Genomic DNA, 18,972 nt, shown 5'->3' with positions numbered 1-18,972 from the left:
AAGAAGGAGGACCCAACTGTATGCTGCCTTCAAGAAACCCACCTCACCTATAAAGACTCACATACACTAAGAGTGAAAGGATGGAAAAAGATTTACCATGCAAACAGAAATGAAAAACGAGCCGGAGTAGCTATTCTTATATCTGATAAAATAGACTTTAAACTAAAAACCATAAAAAGAGGTAGTGAGGGCCACTACATAATGATAAAAGGATTCATCCATCAAGAAGACATAACAATCATAAATATATATGCACCCAATGACAGAGCAACCAAATTAGTAAAGCAAATTCTATTACACCTAAAGAAGGAGATAGACACTAATACGATAATAGCAGGGGACCTGAACATCCACTATCAATATTGGACTGATCATCTAGGCAAAGAATCAGCAGAGAAACACAAGATCTAAACAACACTCTAGACCAATTGGACTTGGCAGGTATCTATAGAACATTCCATCCAACAACCTCAGAATATTCATTCTTCTCATCAGCACATGGATCATTCTGCAGGATAGATCATGTGTTAGGTCACAAATCAAGTCTCAACAAATTCAAAAAAATTGGGATTATCCCATGTATTTTTTCAGACCAAAATGGATTAAAATTATAAATCAATAGCAAGTGAAATTCTGGAAACTATACAAACACATGGAAATTAAACAGCATTCTACTTAATGACATATGGGTCTAACAAGAAATCAAATGGAAATCAAAAAATTTATTGAAACTAATGAAAACAATGATACATCATACCAAAACCTGTGAGATACTGCAAAAGCAGTACTAAGGGGGAAATTTATCACATTGAATGCTTAATTCAGAAGACTGCAAAGATGGCAAGTGAACAACCTAATACTTCACCTTAAAGAACTAGAAAAACAAGAACAATCCAAACCCAAAGTTAGCAGCTGGAAAGAAATCATTAAGATCAGAGCAGACCTTAATGAAATTGAAACCCAAAAAATGATACAAAAGATCAATGAATCCAAAAATTGGTTTTTTGAAAAGATAAATAAAATTGACAAACCTTTAGCATGGCTAACTAAAAAAGGAAGAAAGAAGACCCAAATAACAAAAATTAGAAATGAAAAAGATGATATTACAACTGATACCTCTGAAATACAAGGAATCATTAGAGACTACTATAAACAATTATATGCCAACAAATTTGAAAATCTGGAGGAAACGGATAAATTTCTGGACACACACAAACTACCAAAACTGAGCCGAGATGATGTAGAAAATCTGAAAAGACCAATAACAATAAAAGAGATTGAAACTGTTATCAGAAAGCTCCCAACAAAGGAAAGCCCAGGACCAGATGGATTCACAGCAGAATTCTACCAAACATTCAGAGAGGAATTGACACCAATTGTCTACAAACTATTCCAAAAGATTGAAACAGAGGCAGTTCTCCTAAACTCGTTCTATGAAGCAAACATCACCCTGATACCAAAACTAGGTAAAGATACAACTAAAAAAGAAAACTGCAGGTCGATATCCTTGATGAATATAGATGCAAAAATCCTCAATAAAATACTAGCTAACAGAATACAGCAACACATACACAAAATTATACACTATGATCAAGTGGGATTCATCCTAGGAAGGGATGCAATGTTGGTTCAACATATGCAAATCAATAAATGTGATACACCATATCAATAAAATTAAACACAAGGACCATATGAGCATCTCTAGAGATGCTGAAAAAGCATTTGATAAAATTCAACACTTGTTCATGATAAAGACTCTCTACAAGTTAGGTATAGGTGGAAAGTATCTCAACATAATTAAAGCCATATATGATAAACCCACTGCCAATATCATCTTGAATGGGAAAAAGCTGAAAGCTTTCCGCTTAAGAACAGGAACTAGAGAAGGATGCCCACTCTCACCACTCCTATTCAACATAGTGTTGGAAGTACTAGCTGGGGCAATCAGAGAAGAGAAGGAAATAAAGAGCATCTACATTGGAAAAGATGGAGTCAAACAGTCCCTGTTTGCAGATGACATGATCCTATATATCGAACAGCCTAAAGCCTCTACAAGAAAAGTCTTGAATTGATAAATGATTTCAGCAAAGTAGCATGATACAAAATCAACACACAAAAATCAGTAGCATTTCTATTCTCCAATAGTGAACATGCAGAAAGAGAAATCAAGAAAGCTTGCCCATTTACAATAGCCACCAAAAAAATAAAATATTCAGGAATAGAGTTAACCAAGGATGTGAAAAATCTCTATGAGAACTACAAACCACTGCTGAAAAAAATTAAAGAGGACACAAGAAGATGGAAAGATATCCCATGCTCTTGGATTGGAAGAATCAACATTGTGAAAATGTCCATACTACCCCAAATGATCTATAAATTCAATGCAATACCCATCAAAATTCCAATGACATTTTTCTCAGAAATGGAAAAAACTATCCAAACATTTATATGGAATAACAAAAGACCACACATAGCCAAAGCAATGCTGAGCAAAAAAAATAATAAAGCTGGAGACATAACACTACCTGACTTTAAACTATACTACAAAGCTATAATAACCAAAGCAGTATGGTACTGGCATAAAAACAGACACACTGACCAATGGAATAGAATAGAGAATCCAGAAATCAACCCACACACCTACAGCCATCTGATCTTTGACAAAGGCATCAAGCCTATACACTGGGGAAGAGACTGCCTCTTCAGCAAATGGTGCTGGGATAACTGGATATCCATATGCAGGAAAATGAAACTAGACCCATACCTCTCACCATATACTTAAATCAACTCAAAATGGATTAAATAATTAAATATACACCCTGAAACAATAAAACTTCTTAAGGAAAACATAGGAGAAATACTTCAGGAAGTAGGACTGGACACAGACTTCATGAATATGACCTCAAAAGCTCGGGCAACCAAAGGAAAAATAATCAAATGGGATTATATCAAACTAAAAAGCTTCTGCACAGCAAAAGAAACAATCAACAGAGTTAAAAGACAACCAACCGAGTGGGAGAAAATATTTGCAAAATATACATCTGACAAAGGATTAATATCCAGACTGTACAAGGAACTGAAACAACTTTACAACAAAAAAACAAGTAACCCGATTAAAAAATGGGCAGAAGAGCTATATAGGCATTTCTCAAAGGAAGTTATACTAATGGCCAACAGACACATGAAAAAATGCTCAACATCACTCAGCATTTGGGAAATGCAAATCAAAACCACACTGAGATACCACCTCACCCCAGTTAGGATGGCTAATATCCAAAAGACTGAATGATAAATGCTGGCGAGGTTGCGGAGAAAAAGGAACTCTCATACATTGTTGGTGGGACTGCAAAATGGTGCAGCCTCTATGGAAAATGGTATGGAGATTCCTCAAACAATTGCAGATAGATCTACCATATGACCCAGCTATCCCACTGCTGGGAATATACCCAGAGGAATGGAAATCATCAAGTCGAAGGTGTACCTGTTCCCCAATGTTCATTGCAGCAAGCACTATTTACAATAGCTAAGAGTTGGAACCAGCCCAAATGTCCATCATCAGATGAGTGGATAAGGAAACTGTGGTATATCTACACAATGGAATACTACTCTGCTATAAGAAAGAATGAAATACTGCCATTTGCAACAACATGGATGGACCTAGAGAGAATTATATTAAGTGAAATGAGTCTGGCACAGAAAGAGAAATATCACATGTTCTCACTTATTTGTGGGAGCTAAAAATAAATAAATAAATAAATAAATACACAAATAACCTGGAGGGGGGGAGGGAAGAAGACATAACAATTACAATTCCTTGAAGTTGATACGACAAGTGAACAGAAAGGACATTGTTGGGAGGGAGTGGGGGAGAGAGAGGAGGGAGGGAGGTTTCGGTAATGGGCACAATAATCAATCACATTGTATATTGACAAAGTAAAGTAAAATTTAAAAAAATAAATAAAGATATCACTCTATTGCTTTCTTGACTCCTTGGTTCTCATGACAAAACAGTTGTCATTCTTCTGCCTATTTCCCTGTATTTAAAGTTCTCCTCCCCCACTCTAGCTGTTTTTAAGATATTCCATTTTTCTTTGGCTTCCAAAGTTTGGTATGTTGGGCTAGGTGCAGTTTGTGTGTCTATGCTGCTTGGAGTTCGTTGAGCCTCTGCGATCTGTGGGTTGAAGTTTTTCATTAAATTTGGAAATATTTTGGTCATTATTTCTTCAAATATTTTTTTCTGCCCTATATATTTCTTTCTTTTTCTTCTGGGTCTTTAATTATATAGATGTTAAACTGCTTCATATCACCCCATGTCACTGGAATTATGTTTTTTTCTTTTCTTTTTTTCCCTGTGCTTCAATTTGGCTAATGTCCACGGGTGGATCCATCTTCAGGTTCTATGTTCTTTTCTTGTGCAATGTTCAAACCAGTAAACGGTGCTTATTCCTCTCTGGAATTCAGTTCATCAAGTCTTCCTGCCACCTTTGCTCTTTGATAGCTCTATAGGAAAATATGATTTCTATTTAATCCATTTTTCCATGATGTTATTAAGGAACAAAAACCTTTTGTGTTGTATATTCTAACCTTGCAACATTTCTTTTAACCTCATAGAGTGACCCATGTGAGGTTGTTACTAACCTGCTACAAAACTTCCCTCTTCCTGATTTTGAATATTCTTTCCACAAAGAATGATAAATGCATGAGATGATGGATACACTAACTGCCATAACTCAATTATGCAACATATATGTATCACACATCAGATTGTACCCCATAAATATGTATAACTACAATGCGTCAGTTAAAATAAAAAATTTTTTTAAAAAAGCTTTCCTCTTCCCTTACATCCCATTTGTCTTATCCTTCAAGCCCTGCTTCAACTGAGCCAGATAATTCTTAATACATCAGTTGGTTTTTAGCAGTTCTCAATCTAGATGCATAGGAAAGTCACCTGAAGTGCTTTTCAAAAAATATAGATTTCTGCATCCCCTCCCATTGGTTCTCTCTTTTTTTTTTTTTTTTTTTTTTTGTGGCAGCTGGCCAGTGCATAATTTTTTTTTTTTTGGTCCCATTGGTTCTAATTCACCTGGTCTGAGGTGTGTTTCAGGATTTGAGTGTGTATATTTAAGCTCCCTAGGTGATTCTAATGAGCAGCCAGAGTTGAGCACCACAGGATCTTTTTTCGGGAGCTTCCTAGCAGGACCTGGAAATTTCACAAACAAAAGAGGCAGCAGTGTTAAATTCTCATGACAATTGAAACTGGATCAAAATATGCTGATGATGAAACCTGGGAATTTTTCATATGCATGCCATAGGAAAACAAAATTCTCTTTCAAATTTTGCCCAGTGAGACTTGACACTGTTACAGAGAGGCAAGGCTCTCTGTGCATTTAGTTCAGTCAATTGTTTACAAACTTGTGACACAGAAGTTTACTAGACCACATTACAAATAGTCACTATGTATTCCACATTTATAGATATGTATGCACTTATATACACCTATAACAAAAGTGTTATATGTATCAACATGTTTCTTTTTCGCCAACTCTTTTTATTTTTTGGCATGATTTAAGCTTGATTTTTTAAGAGCTGTATGATGCTGTTAGTGCAAATTAAAGTTTCTCTTGATTTTAGGGAGACTCTCCCCAAATGCCAATATTAGAGGAATAGAGTGATGTCACAATTCTAGCTTTAGGTTTCAAGGAGAGAAAGGAGAGGTGATTAATAGGGATTAGTTAATACAAAAATCAGAGGCCCCTTCCCATGTTCCAGGCATGGTGCCCTGGTGTCGAACATGACAGATCCGCCCCATAGCCTCACAAGTCTTCAGTCTAACTGCCCCCAAGGCCTTGTGCCCTCCACGGTCTTGGGTGAAGCTCATTGCAGCTCTGTGGCTCCTTCACTTCCTTCCTCTTTCTGTCTTTCCCTCCACCTCCCCACCGCAGCAGGAGGTTAACCCACTGAAAATCTGATCATAGGGATCCCCAGGAAGACAGTGCCCCAAGCTGAGGGAGGGGGGAGGATGAAGAAGTGGTCTGCATTTCAAACAAGCCCGGGGAGAAGCTGGTGTTTCCTATGACATAGTCCAGCTTTCTTGCTTCTTTTTAGTTTACTGCCCTTGCTGCTCCTCCTCCAACTTGTGAGGAAATAGTTTAATAAACTTAGTTGTAACATGACAAAATTTTGTGCTAACTACGTCCCCCCCCCCCACCTTTTCCTCTGTCCTCCCCCACTAATGTTATCACACCTTGGTTATAGGTCCCGTCCCCTCTCCCAAGTTCCCGTGGACATATCCTGCCAGTGAATAGGCTTCAAGTTTCAGGGTCTGCGTAACTTGAGGTTTGACTAGCTAGATGTTTATTCAGTCCCTTTAGTCCTGCTCAAACATGAGGGTAGTCCAGACCTTTAGGTGCAGGGGTCTGGAGTCAGGTGAGCAGGAAAGACAGGCCTCCAGCCAGTGTCCGCTGGCCCTGCCTGTCCTCGCATCTCACGTAGTGAAAGCATGAGTAGGCAGACTTCGTAAGGCAGGTAGTAGGAGTGAGGTGGGATGGCTCCTTTCAGCACACACATTTATATATTCAGCAAAGTGCATAATTCTTTGCTAGTAGGATTGCCAGTTAAATACAGGTGCTCAGTTAAATTTGAATTGCAGATAACCAACACATGATGTTTTAGTCTGTGTACAGTATGCTGAAAGTAAAAAGTATGCATTGTTTACCTACAATTCAAATTTAGCCAGGCACCCTTTGTTTTTGTGTTAAATCTGGCAGCCCTACTTCCTGGGCCCTGCAAGGGCCCAAGTCACATTGTCTGGTTCCTGAGTCAGACGTGGTCTGGCCCCGTGCAGCTTCTGGTACCTGTCTGGGGTTTGGCAGTAGCAGGTCGGCCTGCAGACCTGGGTCACAGGAAGGCCCTAATTGCCTTCCTTCCCCGTCTGCCTCCACAGGCTGCACACAGGGGGACCTGCTGGCCTTTAGTGAGCTCACTGCCCCCACACCACCCCACTCACCTTCTCCTGCCCTCAACCAAGTCTTTAGCAGAGCCAACTGGGCATGGGAAGAGATGAGACCCGCAGGCTGCTCTTTGGGCAGTGCCGGCTCTATGAGGACTGAGCAGAGGGCTCTGTGGGGGCTTCGGGGAGAGGAGCCCACCAGCACTGCAGGTGGTGGCCTCCTGAGGGGCCAGCCGGCTTCTCCCCTGCCCAGCCTGTCCAGAGCCGCTCAGTCCTCCTCTTCCTTCAGCACCCCCGTGCCTGTGCTTGGCTTGGCCCCTCAGCCTCCTCCGTGGGGCCCACAGCACCCCAGGACCGCTTGCCACTGCTGAGTGCCTGCTGTCTCCCCTCACAGGCCTCCTGACTCAGTGCCTCGCCAGCTGACACCTGGCACGGGTCTCTCAGGATATGCATGCTGTACCCACCGCTGGGGCCCTCTGAGACAGTGGAGTCCTTCCTTGTGGTGGCCCTGTGACCGTCACCTTTTTCCTGAGCACGATGGGCTGCTCACTTCCTGGCCTTGGTCCTCTTCTTGGTCTCCAGGACCTGACATTTCCACATCTCAGGCCAGCCCTGCCTGCTTCATGGTCCCCATCCAGCAGCCCACAGGCACCACAAACTCCGTGGGCCCAAATCCACCCCTTAGTTGCCCCCTTCAGGCCTGCGCAACCCTGTGTTCTCTGAGTCTACACAGGCAGCCAGTCCTGAGTGCCTCACAGCAGAGGCAGGAGTGGGCGATAAGGGAAGACAGTGGCCATGCCACCCTGGGTTCAAATCCCAAACCTTCTTCTTACAGCCATGTGGGCAGCTGCTTAAATTCTCTGCATGCGTGTCCCCGCATTAGCAACAGAGTGGGAATGCTGGTGCCCACTTCAGAGGATCGTCAAGGGACTCAGTGAGTTAACCCGTGGAATGTGCTTAGGAAAGAGTCCCACATGTCTTAAACAACCGAGTGTGGCAGTGAAAAGCAGGCCCTCTGCGGTGAATCCTGATCCTGCCATTTGCTAATTTTGTGACTTTGGGAAAGCTGCTGACATTCTGTGCCTCAGTTTCCTTGCCCATAAGTTGGGAAAAGTAATACCTGACTTAGAGGGTTATTAGAAGGATTAAATGCGTCAACATTGGGACATGCTCGGAATAGGGTTGGAGTGTAATAAACGCTCAGTAAATGTTAGCTGTTGTTATTGCTGTCACCCCAAGACTCCTCAAGCTTTCTGTCCTCCCGTCCCACCAATTACCACATTCTGGTGATTTTCCTTCCTATGTTGAAATCACGCAAAGCCCTCTCTCCCCTGTCATTTCACCTGGACCACCCCCAGCTCTCACCTCACCCCCTTACCCCCATCCAGCCTGGCCCTCTTCAAATCCTCTCTCCACGAATCGCCAGCTCCCTGCCTGCCTGAAATGACATCTGAGTCCTCACTTGCCTGCTGGGACCCTCCCCAGGCCTTCTGTCATCTTCTGCCCTGGGTAATCAGAAGCTCTCTCATGTGGCCTCGGAGCGTCTTCCACCTGCCTGGCCCCTGCCGAGCCCCCCCACGCCCACTGCTCCCGTCCCCGACCCCCTGTGCTCACGCTCCTCCTGCTGTGGCCTTTCCCACAGGCACCCTCCCCACCCTACCTCCACCATTCACTCCTGACACTTTTGCCTTCCTTTACCTGGTCGTTCATGGCCACCTTTTGAGACACAGTTTAGGAGGTCATCACCTCCAAGGCACCTCCCCCAAGCCCCTCCTAGAATAAGAAGCCCCTTTATAAGCTTCTGGGAGCAGCAACCCGAGCCGCTCTTAGCACGGCACCATTACTCTTGGTTGTGGATTGTGAGTTTCGTGAACACACAAGCTGTGGATTTTTAATTTGGCGTCTTCACATCTGCTAGCACCTGGCTCTCTGTACAGGTTGTCTCATGTAATGGAGTGAGACCGCCTTGTGTAACTACATCACACCTGGCCATGGGTTGGTTGGAGCTTTGCTTCTAAATCATTCTGATGGTCTCTGAAGCAGAAGTTTCATGCTGTGAAGGAGTCTAAGAAGTAGCTGGCTAGGGAAGTTGAGAGCTGGTATCTCCCTTTGGAATCATCTAGTGGAATTTGCTACAGGAATGAATTTCCTAGCTTAGAAAGTGACTAACAACTTTAAAAATCGATATATTGATATTTGCAGTGCGCCAGCTGAAAGGAGTGTTTGGGGCCGCCTCTCTTACTTATTCCAGGCCAAGTGGGGAGCTCGAGCAGTCCAGGCTGAGTTCCAGGCCGGCGGGGCACAGCGCCACCTTGCTGCTGTCTTTTAGCTGGATGTAGTCATTCTCTCAGACAATCCCTTTTTACCCAACACCGGTAAGAATAAAATTAAAATACTGTAATAGCTAATATGTATTCCAGTGCTTACCATGTACCTGGCACTGTCCTAAGATTTTATATATAGTAGCTCAGTTAATGTCTCAAGACAACTCAACAGGGCAGAGATTTTTCTCTCTGTTTTTCAACTGATGTTTCTATAGCACCTAGAACTGTGCCTTATACAAAGTAAACCTTGTTAATATTTACTGATTATATGAGTGGGTGGAAAGGCACTTCACAGTTTGCTGAAACTCACCAAGGTCCTGTCCTTGTCTTAAAATGGAGTTCAGGATAGTTGAGCATCTTACACATCCTTCCTCAAGTGAATACTGTTACCTGTGCATTATACTGCTCTTAATACAGTTCTAATGTCTTATTGGCAAAAAGTCTTATTTGCTTTTTTTACGTAAAATAAGCGTAAGTTTCATTCTGCCTCTCGCTGACTTTATAGTTTTAGAGATATTCTGTCTGCATTTCTCATGAATCTTAGCATGATGGTGGGTCCTAATTCTTGTTTTTTTAACTGTTCTTCAAGTGGATGTAACCTGTAAACGATTACTTCGCATTTCTGAAGGTATCACCTATTAAGTAAACATGTTTAGAAATGAGGAATAATTGTGCTGTAAGAATTCCTATTTCCTAATTTATCTTCAGGGCCATCCTGAACTTCTTATAGGACATGCTCCTCCTGCTCTGACACACGCTGAACATGGAAGCCTTCTCAGATTTCCTTTTCAAGCAGAGATAAGGGTACTACAAAGAGTTAAGAGCTCCTGGGTGTACCTCTCCATATGGCAGATGGAGGCTCTCCCTCAGCAGGGTGCTGTGCCAGGCAGTGTTAAATAAAATTGCATGCAAGCATTATAAAGAACTCTCCTTAGATCTCTGCTGGGGATGTGGGGTGTTACAATTCTTTTCTTAAAGCCTATTTCTTATTTCCCATCCATTTTCACCCCTGAGGAAAGGGGAAGGGTGTGCGTGTGTGTGCACGAAGAGGGGTGGTTGAAAAGTTGGTGGGGAATTATATATACATTTAAAAAACGACCATTTCTGGGATTCTCTGAGAGTCATTGTATTGTAGTCATAGCCCAGGGCATGGGTGACTATATTATAGCATAGATTAAAATGTCATAAACTTGCTCAGGGCACTGACAGGCATGTTATTTATAATAAAAAGAGCTTGATGTTTAGGACCAGAGAGCCCTTGGTTTAGTTCCTAGCTCTGCCCTAACACATGTGAGATCTTGACCTGGGTATGTAACCCCCATTGAGCCTCAGTTTCCCCATCTGTAAAATGTGAAATGATTTCTATTTCATAGGGTTATTGTAAGGGCTAAGCTCAATGATAAATACATGAGTCCTTTGCTTATATACTCAATGCAATTGAGTAGTAGTTGCTCAATGTAATTTTTTCATCTAAGTGCTGGTTGAACAAATGATGCTTTTCATGTTTTTTATTATTTTATTATTAAACCCAAGCTTCATAATTTTGGTAATGAGGTTGGATAGCAGCCTTTGCTTTTTGCTGTAGGATGAGGTCCAAAGCAACATCTTGTGCACGTGTAGGCTACATTGAATAACAAGAATATTCAGACATTACAAAATTTTCTATGGATAAAAGAAGGTAAATACCTTGAGCTAAAATTGACTTTTGTTGTTAAGGAAATGAAAAGGCAAGCCACAGAATGGGAAATGTTTGCGATACATGTATCTGACAGTGGGTTGCTCTCCAGAACATATAAGGAAAACATTCAACTAAAGATAAGATGAGCAAGCCAATAGGAAGTGGACAAAAGATTTGAAGAGACACTTAACAAAAGAAGATATATGAATGGTTGGCCAACAGACACAGGAAAAGATGCTCTCTATCAGCAGCCAGCAGCGAAATGCTGATTCAAACCATAAGGAGATATCACTACATATCCAACTGATGACTAACATTAAAAAGACTGCAAAGACCAATTGTTGACAGGGATGTGGGACAACTAGAATTCGCAGGCACTGCTGGTGACATGTAATTTGGAAAATCGTTTGGGAGTTTCTTAAAAAGTTAAAAATGAATGTACCACATGGCTCAGCTATTTTACTTCTATATATTTACTCAAGAGAAATGAAGACGTGTCTCCTCTAAGATTTGTACATAAACTTTTATAACATTTTTATTTGTAATAGCCCCAAGCTGGAAACAACCAAAATGTTCATCAACAAGCAAATATGTAAACGAATAAGATGTGTGCATTGCATAGAATGGAATACTAGTCAGCAATAAAAAGGAACTGTGAACATGTGCTGTAATATTGATGAATCTCAAAACAACATGCTGGTTGAAGGAAGCAAGAACAACACATACTGTATAATCCCATTTACATAAAATACAACTACTCTACAGTGACAAGGAACAGGTCAGTGGTTGCCTTGGGGTGTGGGTGGAGAAAGGGATGGACTGCAAGGAGGCAACAGACATTTTTTGAGGGGTGTTGGAAATGCTCTGTAGCTTGATTGTAGTGGTGTTCTCGTGTATGTATACAGTGTCAAACTCTTCAAATGGTACACTTTGAATGACGTTTATAACATGTAGAAGATTAATATTTCTCTATATATCTTATGTATATCTTCATACATAATAGTATATATATATCTTCATATATAATATCTCAGTGGTAGCACAATGGGTAGGAGAATGGGATGGAGGTTTATTGAACTGTAATGTTCTTACATTGTCTGCGAAGTGATATAACACTATTGGAGGAAAGAATAATATAAGTCAAAGATGCATGTTCTAAATTGTGGAACAATCACTAAGAAAATAATAGTGATGTAGTTTAAAAGCTAATAGTGGAATGCTAAAAGTTATTCAATTAATCAAAGGAAAACAGGAGCAGAGGGAAAAGAGAACAAAGAACTGATGGATCTTGGGCGTGACTGGTGCCATTGTGCACACAATAAGCACAAAATAGCTGCCGGCCTTGTCTTCCACTCCAGCACCAAACCCCTCCCCGCTTCCCTTTATGAGAAGCCTCGTGACATCTGCAAAACAGAAACGCTTTTGCTGCTGCAAGGGCGCAGTTCTCCACCCTGGTCGCATAGCTTCCACATTAGCATAATGCCCCTCCTTGATGGTATCAGCCAGCCCTTGGTGCCCTATATAAGCTCTACCACCCCCACACCTGGTGCTGTCCTCCATTTTGAGGGCAGCCTGGCAGATTCTTTTCCTTTCATAAAGCTTGATCGGTACCTGGCGTTTCGGCTCACTTTCTTTGAAGAACATATGCGATAAATAGAAAAAAAATTACAAGATGATAGTTTTAAACTTAATCATGTTGATAATTGTATTAGATGTAAATGATTTAAACAGTTCTATTTAGTTTGGAGATTCTTAGACATGATAAAAAATCAATATTCAACTAGATGCTTTCTACAAGAAACACACTTAAAATATAAGGACAAATAGGTTAAAAGAAAAATAATAAAAAAATGCATACCTGCAAACCCTAACTTTAAGAAAGCTGGAGTGGATATATTAATATCAGATGAAGTAGACTTCAGAAAAAGGAATATTACTAGAAAAAAGAGGAACACTTTGTAACAGTAAACCAGTCAACAAGACCTAACAATCTGAATGTGTATGCACTCAGTAAAAGAGCATCAAAATACATGAAAATAATGGACAGTATGGAAAGGAGAAATTAACAAATCTAAAATGATAGTTGCAGATATTAATTCTTCTGTCTGAGTAATTGATATAATAAACAGAATATCAGTAATGATAAAAAAGATATGAGCAAATTTCATAGACATTGAAAGGATAAAATTAAATATTATTGGTATTCATGTAATGCCAGTACATTTGACAACATATGTGAAATAGACAAATTTCTTGAAAGATCTGAATTACCAAAAGTGACTCAAAAAATTATTGAAAATATGAATATCCCTACCTGGCATTACTAGTGAAGTCCATCAAATTTCTAATAAAAGAAAACATACCAATTTTACACAAATTTTTTCAGCAAATAATAGGGAAAGGAAAATTTTCCAATCCATTGTAGGAGTATTACCCTTACATGAAGAACCAAAGACATTATGAGACCAATATTCTTATGAAGAAAATACTAGCAAATCACATATAGTAAAATGTAAAAAGGATGATACACAATGACCAAATGGGGATTATCCCAGAAATGTCATGTTGATTATTTGAAAACAATCTATGTAATTTACCATATTAACAGTATAAAGGAGAAAAACCATATAAGGAGGCTCAGTAGATGACCCTCAGTTGATGGAGAACGATCAATGAATCAACACCTTTAAGTGACATCACCGTTATCAATCTCCAGCCTCTAGGGCTTCTGCCAAGAAGACCAGGACCCCATGAAGCCACACTTCAAGGTACTTCCTGGATCCTGCCAATGAGGAGCTTAGAAGGAGGTGGTCAGGCCCGTGTGTTGACCACCCCTGACTCTTGTACCTGGTCCTGAGGCTTCCTCTGTGTCCTGGAGTTTGACTGAGCATGGAGAATTCAGTAAAGCTTTTATTCCTGGCAGTTGTTACAGAATATAATTCATTTTAAAGGGACTTTAAAAATAAGTCTAATAGGAAAGCATTAAAAAGAAGGAAGAGTGAGGGAAAGCTGAGTCCTCCAACTGTGGCGTTTTGAAATATGGTAAAGAAGAAAATCAGAACTGAGGGGAGGTGTACACATGGAGGAGACCTGCAGGCATTGCCACACGCTGCATGGGGGTCATACCTACAGGTGGCTGAAAATGAAGGAGAACAGTGACACCACTTTGAAGGAAGAAATTGGTCACAGTCTGTATTAGTTTCCTACTGCTGCTGTAACTAATCGCCACAAACGTAGTGGCTTAAAATAGAACACTTTTATTACTTTACAATTCTGGAAGGCAGACATCTGAAATGGGTCTTGCTGGTGTAAAATTCAGGGGTCAGCAAGGCTGCTTTCCTCCTGGAGGCTCAGGGGGAATCCGTTTCCTGACCTCCTCTGGCTTCCTCATTCCCTAGCATGTGGCCTCTGTCCATCTTCAAAGCCAGCAATGGCCAGTGGAGTCTTTCTCATGCTGCATTGCTCTAACTGCTGCGACGGCCCCATCTCCTTTTCCTGCCTCCCTCTCACTCATAAGGACCCTTGTGGTTACATTGGGTATAATCCAGGATCCTCTCCCCATCTCAAGATCCCTAATTTAACCACATCTGCAAAGTCCCTTTGGCCACGTGAGGTGACATATTTACGGGTTCCAGGGATGAGGATGTAGACATCTTTGGAGGCCGTAATTCTGCCCACCACACCATCCATTTCAGAATTTTCCATGGACATGGAACTAAAAAAGTACAAATACAAGAGACGTGTAAAACTTTGTGTGTTGTGGATGGTAGAAGGACATAATTTGGAATAGGACCCACATGTGTAGACCAAGGAGGGAGAGAGTTCAGCATAGAGCCCACACTGTGCTGGGTCGAGGAGTGTGAAGACAGATGCCCACGGGAGCCATGGGGACTATAAAGAGACTGGCAGGAAAGGAAACTTGGGGAGAAGTGCAGGAGGGGTTTTCAAGGGGAGGATGTCTCAGTGGAGACTCATGGTCATGATATGGTATGGTGCAGGTGGCAGTTTTGCAGGGCACATGAAGCCTTTGGCAGTGACTGAAGGAGGAGCCATGGGATGTACCCTGGACACCGGCCTGCTGCTGTCGTTCCTTGGCGGGCTCCTTCACACGTGTGCGGGCTGCACTGTGGCATCTGTCACATGTCTCTGCTTTGTCTCTCAGGCACGCTGGGGTTCTTCTGGATGAGGACATCTTCCAGGGGAAGGAGCTGGTCACCTGAGGCTCGCTGCAGGCCCTGGTGGCCGGGCTAAAGGCCTACGGTACCTGGGAGAACATCAGCTGCTTGCAGGACTGCCGCGAGTGCACTGGAAGCATGGTGAGTCCCGCGGGTCCCCAGGAGGTCCCAGACCTGCGGGGTCCCATGATACATCACATGCAGGATAGGAGGGAAGAGCACCAGGTGGCTGGCAGAGCACGGGATTTGGAGCCACATGGAAATCCCTGTGACTCTGGATACCTCACTTATGAGCCTTATAGTCTGTGCATGTCCCCCACATGACAGTTATAGACCGTGTTTGTAAAGTGCTTGGCCCGTGGTACCTGGCCCATGGAGGCTCCCAGTAAATGCCATTAAACTTGGTCATGGTGGTGGTGGTTGACAGTATGGAAAAGGGCCACTGAGGGCTCAGATGATCAAAAAAGTTCTACTCTAAAGTCTTAATCCCTTGGGGAGAACACAGGAAATGACCCTAAGAGTTTTCCACCCCTGGAAGGAGGCAGAAGGCAGGGCATTTACAGGCTGCCTGGTGTGTCCTCAGCCCCGGGCCTCAGGCTGGATTGTGCAGTGAGGGGTGGAAGGTGTGAGAAATCCCAATATGAATCTCTGGGGAGTTGAGGGGGTCTCTGAGAGCAGCTGGGATCTGTGCCCAGTTACCACACAACCCTGAGAGCGGAGGCACCTGTGGACTCAGAGTCTCTGCCCAGAGCCCCACAAGGTGAGAAGGTGGGCCCAAGTGGGGTCTCTGAGGGCAGGACATGCAGGCCATGGGGTCGTGGACCTGTGGCAGGGCTGCAGGCATCGGCTGTGGTGGCAACTGTGGTTCACCCCAGATGACAGCCGCACATCGGATCCCCAGGGCTGCGCCACTTCATCTGAATGTGCAGCAGTGACCGGAGCCTTCAGATAACACCTTCCGGAGGAGGGTGGAAGGAGGGAGCCCCTGCTGGGCCTTTGGTCTGAATTTAATGCTGAACTTGGTTGTATCTTTGCCTGAAAGCAGCAGCTCTAAACCTGGAGCGGAGGATGGAGAGTTTTAGCTGCAATGGAGAAGGGTCAAGAGCAAGTCCAGGGCACCGTAGATAGCAGAAGGGGAGGGTGAGCCTCTGGGAGCTGACACCCTGTGCTCGGCGTCAGAGCCGGGGACCGACCGCGTGGAGGGCGCGGGGCGACGGGGCGACCGGGCGGCGCCTTCGCAGCACGCAGAGCTGTGGGCAGAGCCTGCGGGTTTCTCCCGCGTGAACGTGGCCTTGGCTCATCCGGAAGCCAGCATGTCTGTTTCTCTTGAGGTGGCTCTGTGACGTGTGTCCAGGCTGCGGTGCTGGAGGCCATGTTTGCTCTGCTCCTGTGGGGATGTGGTGTGGGAGTTCACAAGGGAAAGGAAGGGGATGAAGAATAAGGTGACAGCTGACACTGGGGCACAGCCAGGCGAGGACCAAGCTCCTCTGAGGCAGCAGTGGCTCGTCACCTGACAAGTTTTCACCTGCAGCTCCAGGGGGTGCTGTCCCTTCACCCAGCAGCTGGGAGTGGAACCCAAGGATCCTGGGTGGAAGCAAGAGGGCTGGGGCAGCCCACACAGGGGCGGCCGGGGCACTGAGCCAGCTCAGCTGTTGTAGCCCCCGATGGTGATGCAACCCAAGACCTGCCTGTGGTCTTCTAGTCCTCTAGTCTTCCTCCCTACGTGAAGTTCCTCATGCACCCCTCATAGCCTCTAGTCCTGGCCCAAGTTCTCAGTCAGTCCTGAGCCCTGGCAGGGCCTCCCAGAATGATTGCCCTCTCCCTGCTATCCAGTGGTCCTGCCCAGTCACGCCCACCTTTGCTGCCCAGGACCACCCGGCAGTGCAGAAACCACCCCTCGCCCCCGTATCAGAGACCAGGCATGATGCCAAGTGCTGCCCTTCCAGGCTGGACATGGCGTGTCATCCCTCCAGCCCTGCTGCCTTTCAGAGCTTTGCTCCCAAGCAGCTCTTCAGTTCCCTGGGGCAGAGGACCCCAAAGGCAAACCGTGTTTCCTCCACTTACAACACCTCTGACGTCTAATATGTGGGTTGTCCACACCAAGCCATTCTCTAATTCTCTGTGGACACCAGCTGGGCGTCCTACTATTTAATTCATTCTGGCACTAACTACCTGGAGTTAGTGCAGACCCACAGGTTAAGGCCTCAATCCCACAAGACTGCCCCCGCCCCCACCTCCCCTTCATACACCAATCACAGGCACAGGTAGTGGGTCTGCAGGCTACCCACACATGTGTCTGACTTGGCTATAAAACAGGAGTCTCCATGACCCCCTCCTTAGGCTCAGTAATTTGCTATATCTGCTCATAGTACCCAGGAAAACAGTTACGTTTACAGGCTTATTATAAATGGTATAATAAAGGAGACAGATGAACAGCCAGGTGAAGAGGTGCATAGGACAAGGTCCTGAAGGGTCCCCAGCACAGAAACTTCTGTCCCTGTGGAGCTGGGGCACACCACTCCCGGCATGTGGATGTGCTCACCAACCTGGGAGCTCTTCGAACTCTGTAGTTCAGGGATTTTTAGGGAGACTTCATCACATAGGCATGATCGATTATTAACTCAGTCTCCCATCTCTCTCCCTTCCTGGGGATGGGGGATAGGGATGAAAATTTCAGGCTTCTAACCATGGCTTGGTCTTTCTTATGACCAGCCCCCATCCTGAAGCTGTCCAGGAGCCCACTAGGAGTTGCCTCATTAAAACAAAAGACGCTCCTGTCACCCAAGAAATTCCAAAGGATTAGGAGCTCTGTGTCAGGAACGGGGGTTAGACTAAGTATTAGAACAAAAGGTGCTCCTAGCACCCCTATCACTCAGGAAATTCCAAAGTTTTTAGGTGGTGTGTGTCAGGAACTGGGGGCAGAGATCAAGTATATATTTATAATCCTACATTAGGAGCTCCATGCCAGTAACCAGGGATGAAGACCGACTGTATACTTTGCATTATATCACAGCCGCAATTTCCACCTTGGTCCTTCTCTTCTCCCCACCCACGTATCCACCTGACACCGGCACACAAATATGTGTTGAAAGAAAAGCATGAGCATCTTCTAATGGCTTAAGTTCACATTTTCACACACCACGTCTGCATGCAGGAGGTCTCCAGGAGTGGGGAAATGTGGAGAAGTGTGGATTGGAGCCTCATTTGAGCTGCTTGGGCTGCTGAGAGGATGCTGAAGCCTGCAGGACTCTTTCACAGCCTGGAGGACTGAGTAGATCTTGCTTCTAAAAGATGTATTTCAACACACGTATACTGTCTTTGAAGCCAGCAACCCCGGGTGTGACCTTGGGCAAGTTATTCCCCTCTCTTTGCCTCAGTTTCCCCATATATAAAACGGGGAAAACAAGCCTTCTTTTGAGGTTGTGAGGGTTAAATTATATGAGATGATGAGCATCAAATGCTTCACGCATGGACTCAGGATTAGGGGTTGATGTCTCTGTGACGTGCCTAGCCTGGGGATTTGCCATTGTACAGGGTGGACAGGTGGATGCAGAGCCCGGTGCAATGTGGCAGGCCCATGCAGCAGCAGGGACTAGGAGGATTTGGGAGAACCGTGGAGAGTCCTCTAGCAGTGCCATTTTAGTGGCTCAAAATAGGGTCAAGAGCCTCCCAGATGGGGTTGGGGATACTGGCATACAGGATAGAGGTGTGAGAGTGTGTGGCACATTGAGGGACACCAGGACAGGCATAGGCTGGGTCCGAGAGAGGGTGTGGTGGAGGAAAGAATGGAAGAGAGAAAGCTGGACTTAGACTGGGGAGAGGAGACTGATCCCAGCCGCACAG

At 44.0% G+C, this 18,972-nt stretch overlaps 1 protein-coding gene across 1 annotated transcript in view; it reads left to right on the top strand.

The window, feature by feature from the left end:
- The window catches only part of ACOXL (acyl-CoA oxidase like), a 181,509-nt gene extending 165,037 nt beyond the window's left edge, over positions 1–16,472 (top strand). The window contains 1 exon segment of the mRNA XM_063077815.1: positions 16,309–16,472. Within this exon segment, the coding sequence (XP_062933885.1) occupies positions 16,309–16,472 (164 nt within the window).
- The last annotated feature ends 2,500 nt before the right edge of the window (positions 16,473–18,972 follow it).

The sequence above is a fragment of the Cynocephalus volans genome, chromosome 14, assembly GCF_027409185.1.
Source record: "Cynocephalus volans isolate mCynVol1 chromosome 14, mCynVol1.pri, whole genome shotgun sequence".
NCBI classification, from domain to species: Eukaryota; Metazoa; Chordata; class Mammalia; order Dermoptera; family Cynocephalidae; genus Cynocephalus; species Cynocephalus volans.
The sequence above is the reverse complement of the archived record's forward strand: the minus strand, read 5'-3'. Positions and strand labels throughout refer to the sequence as shown.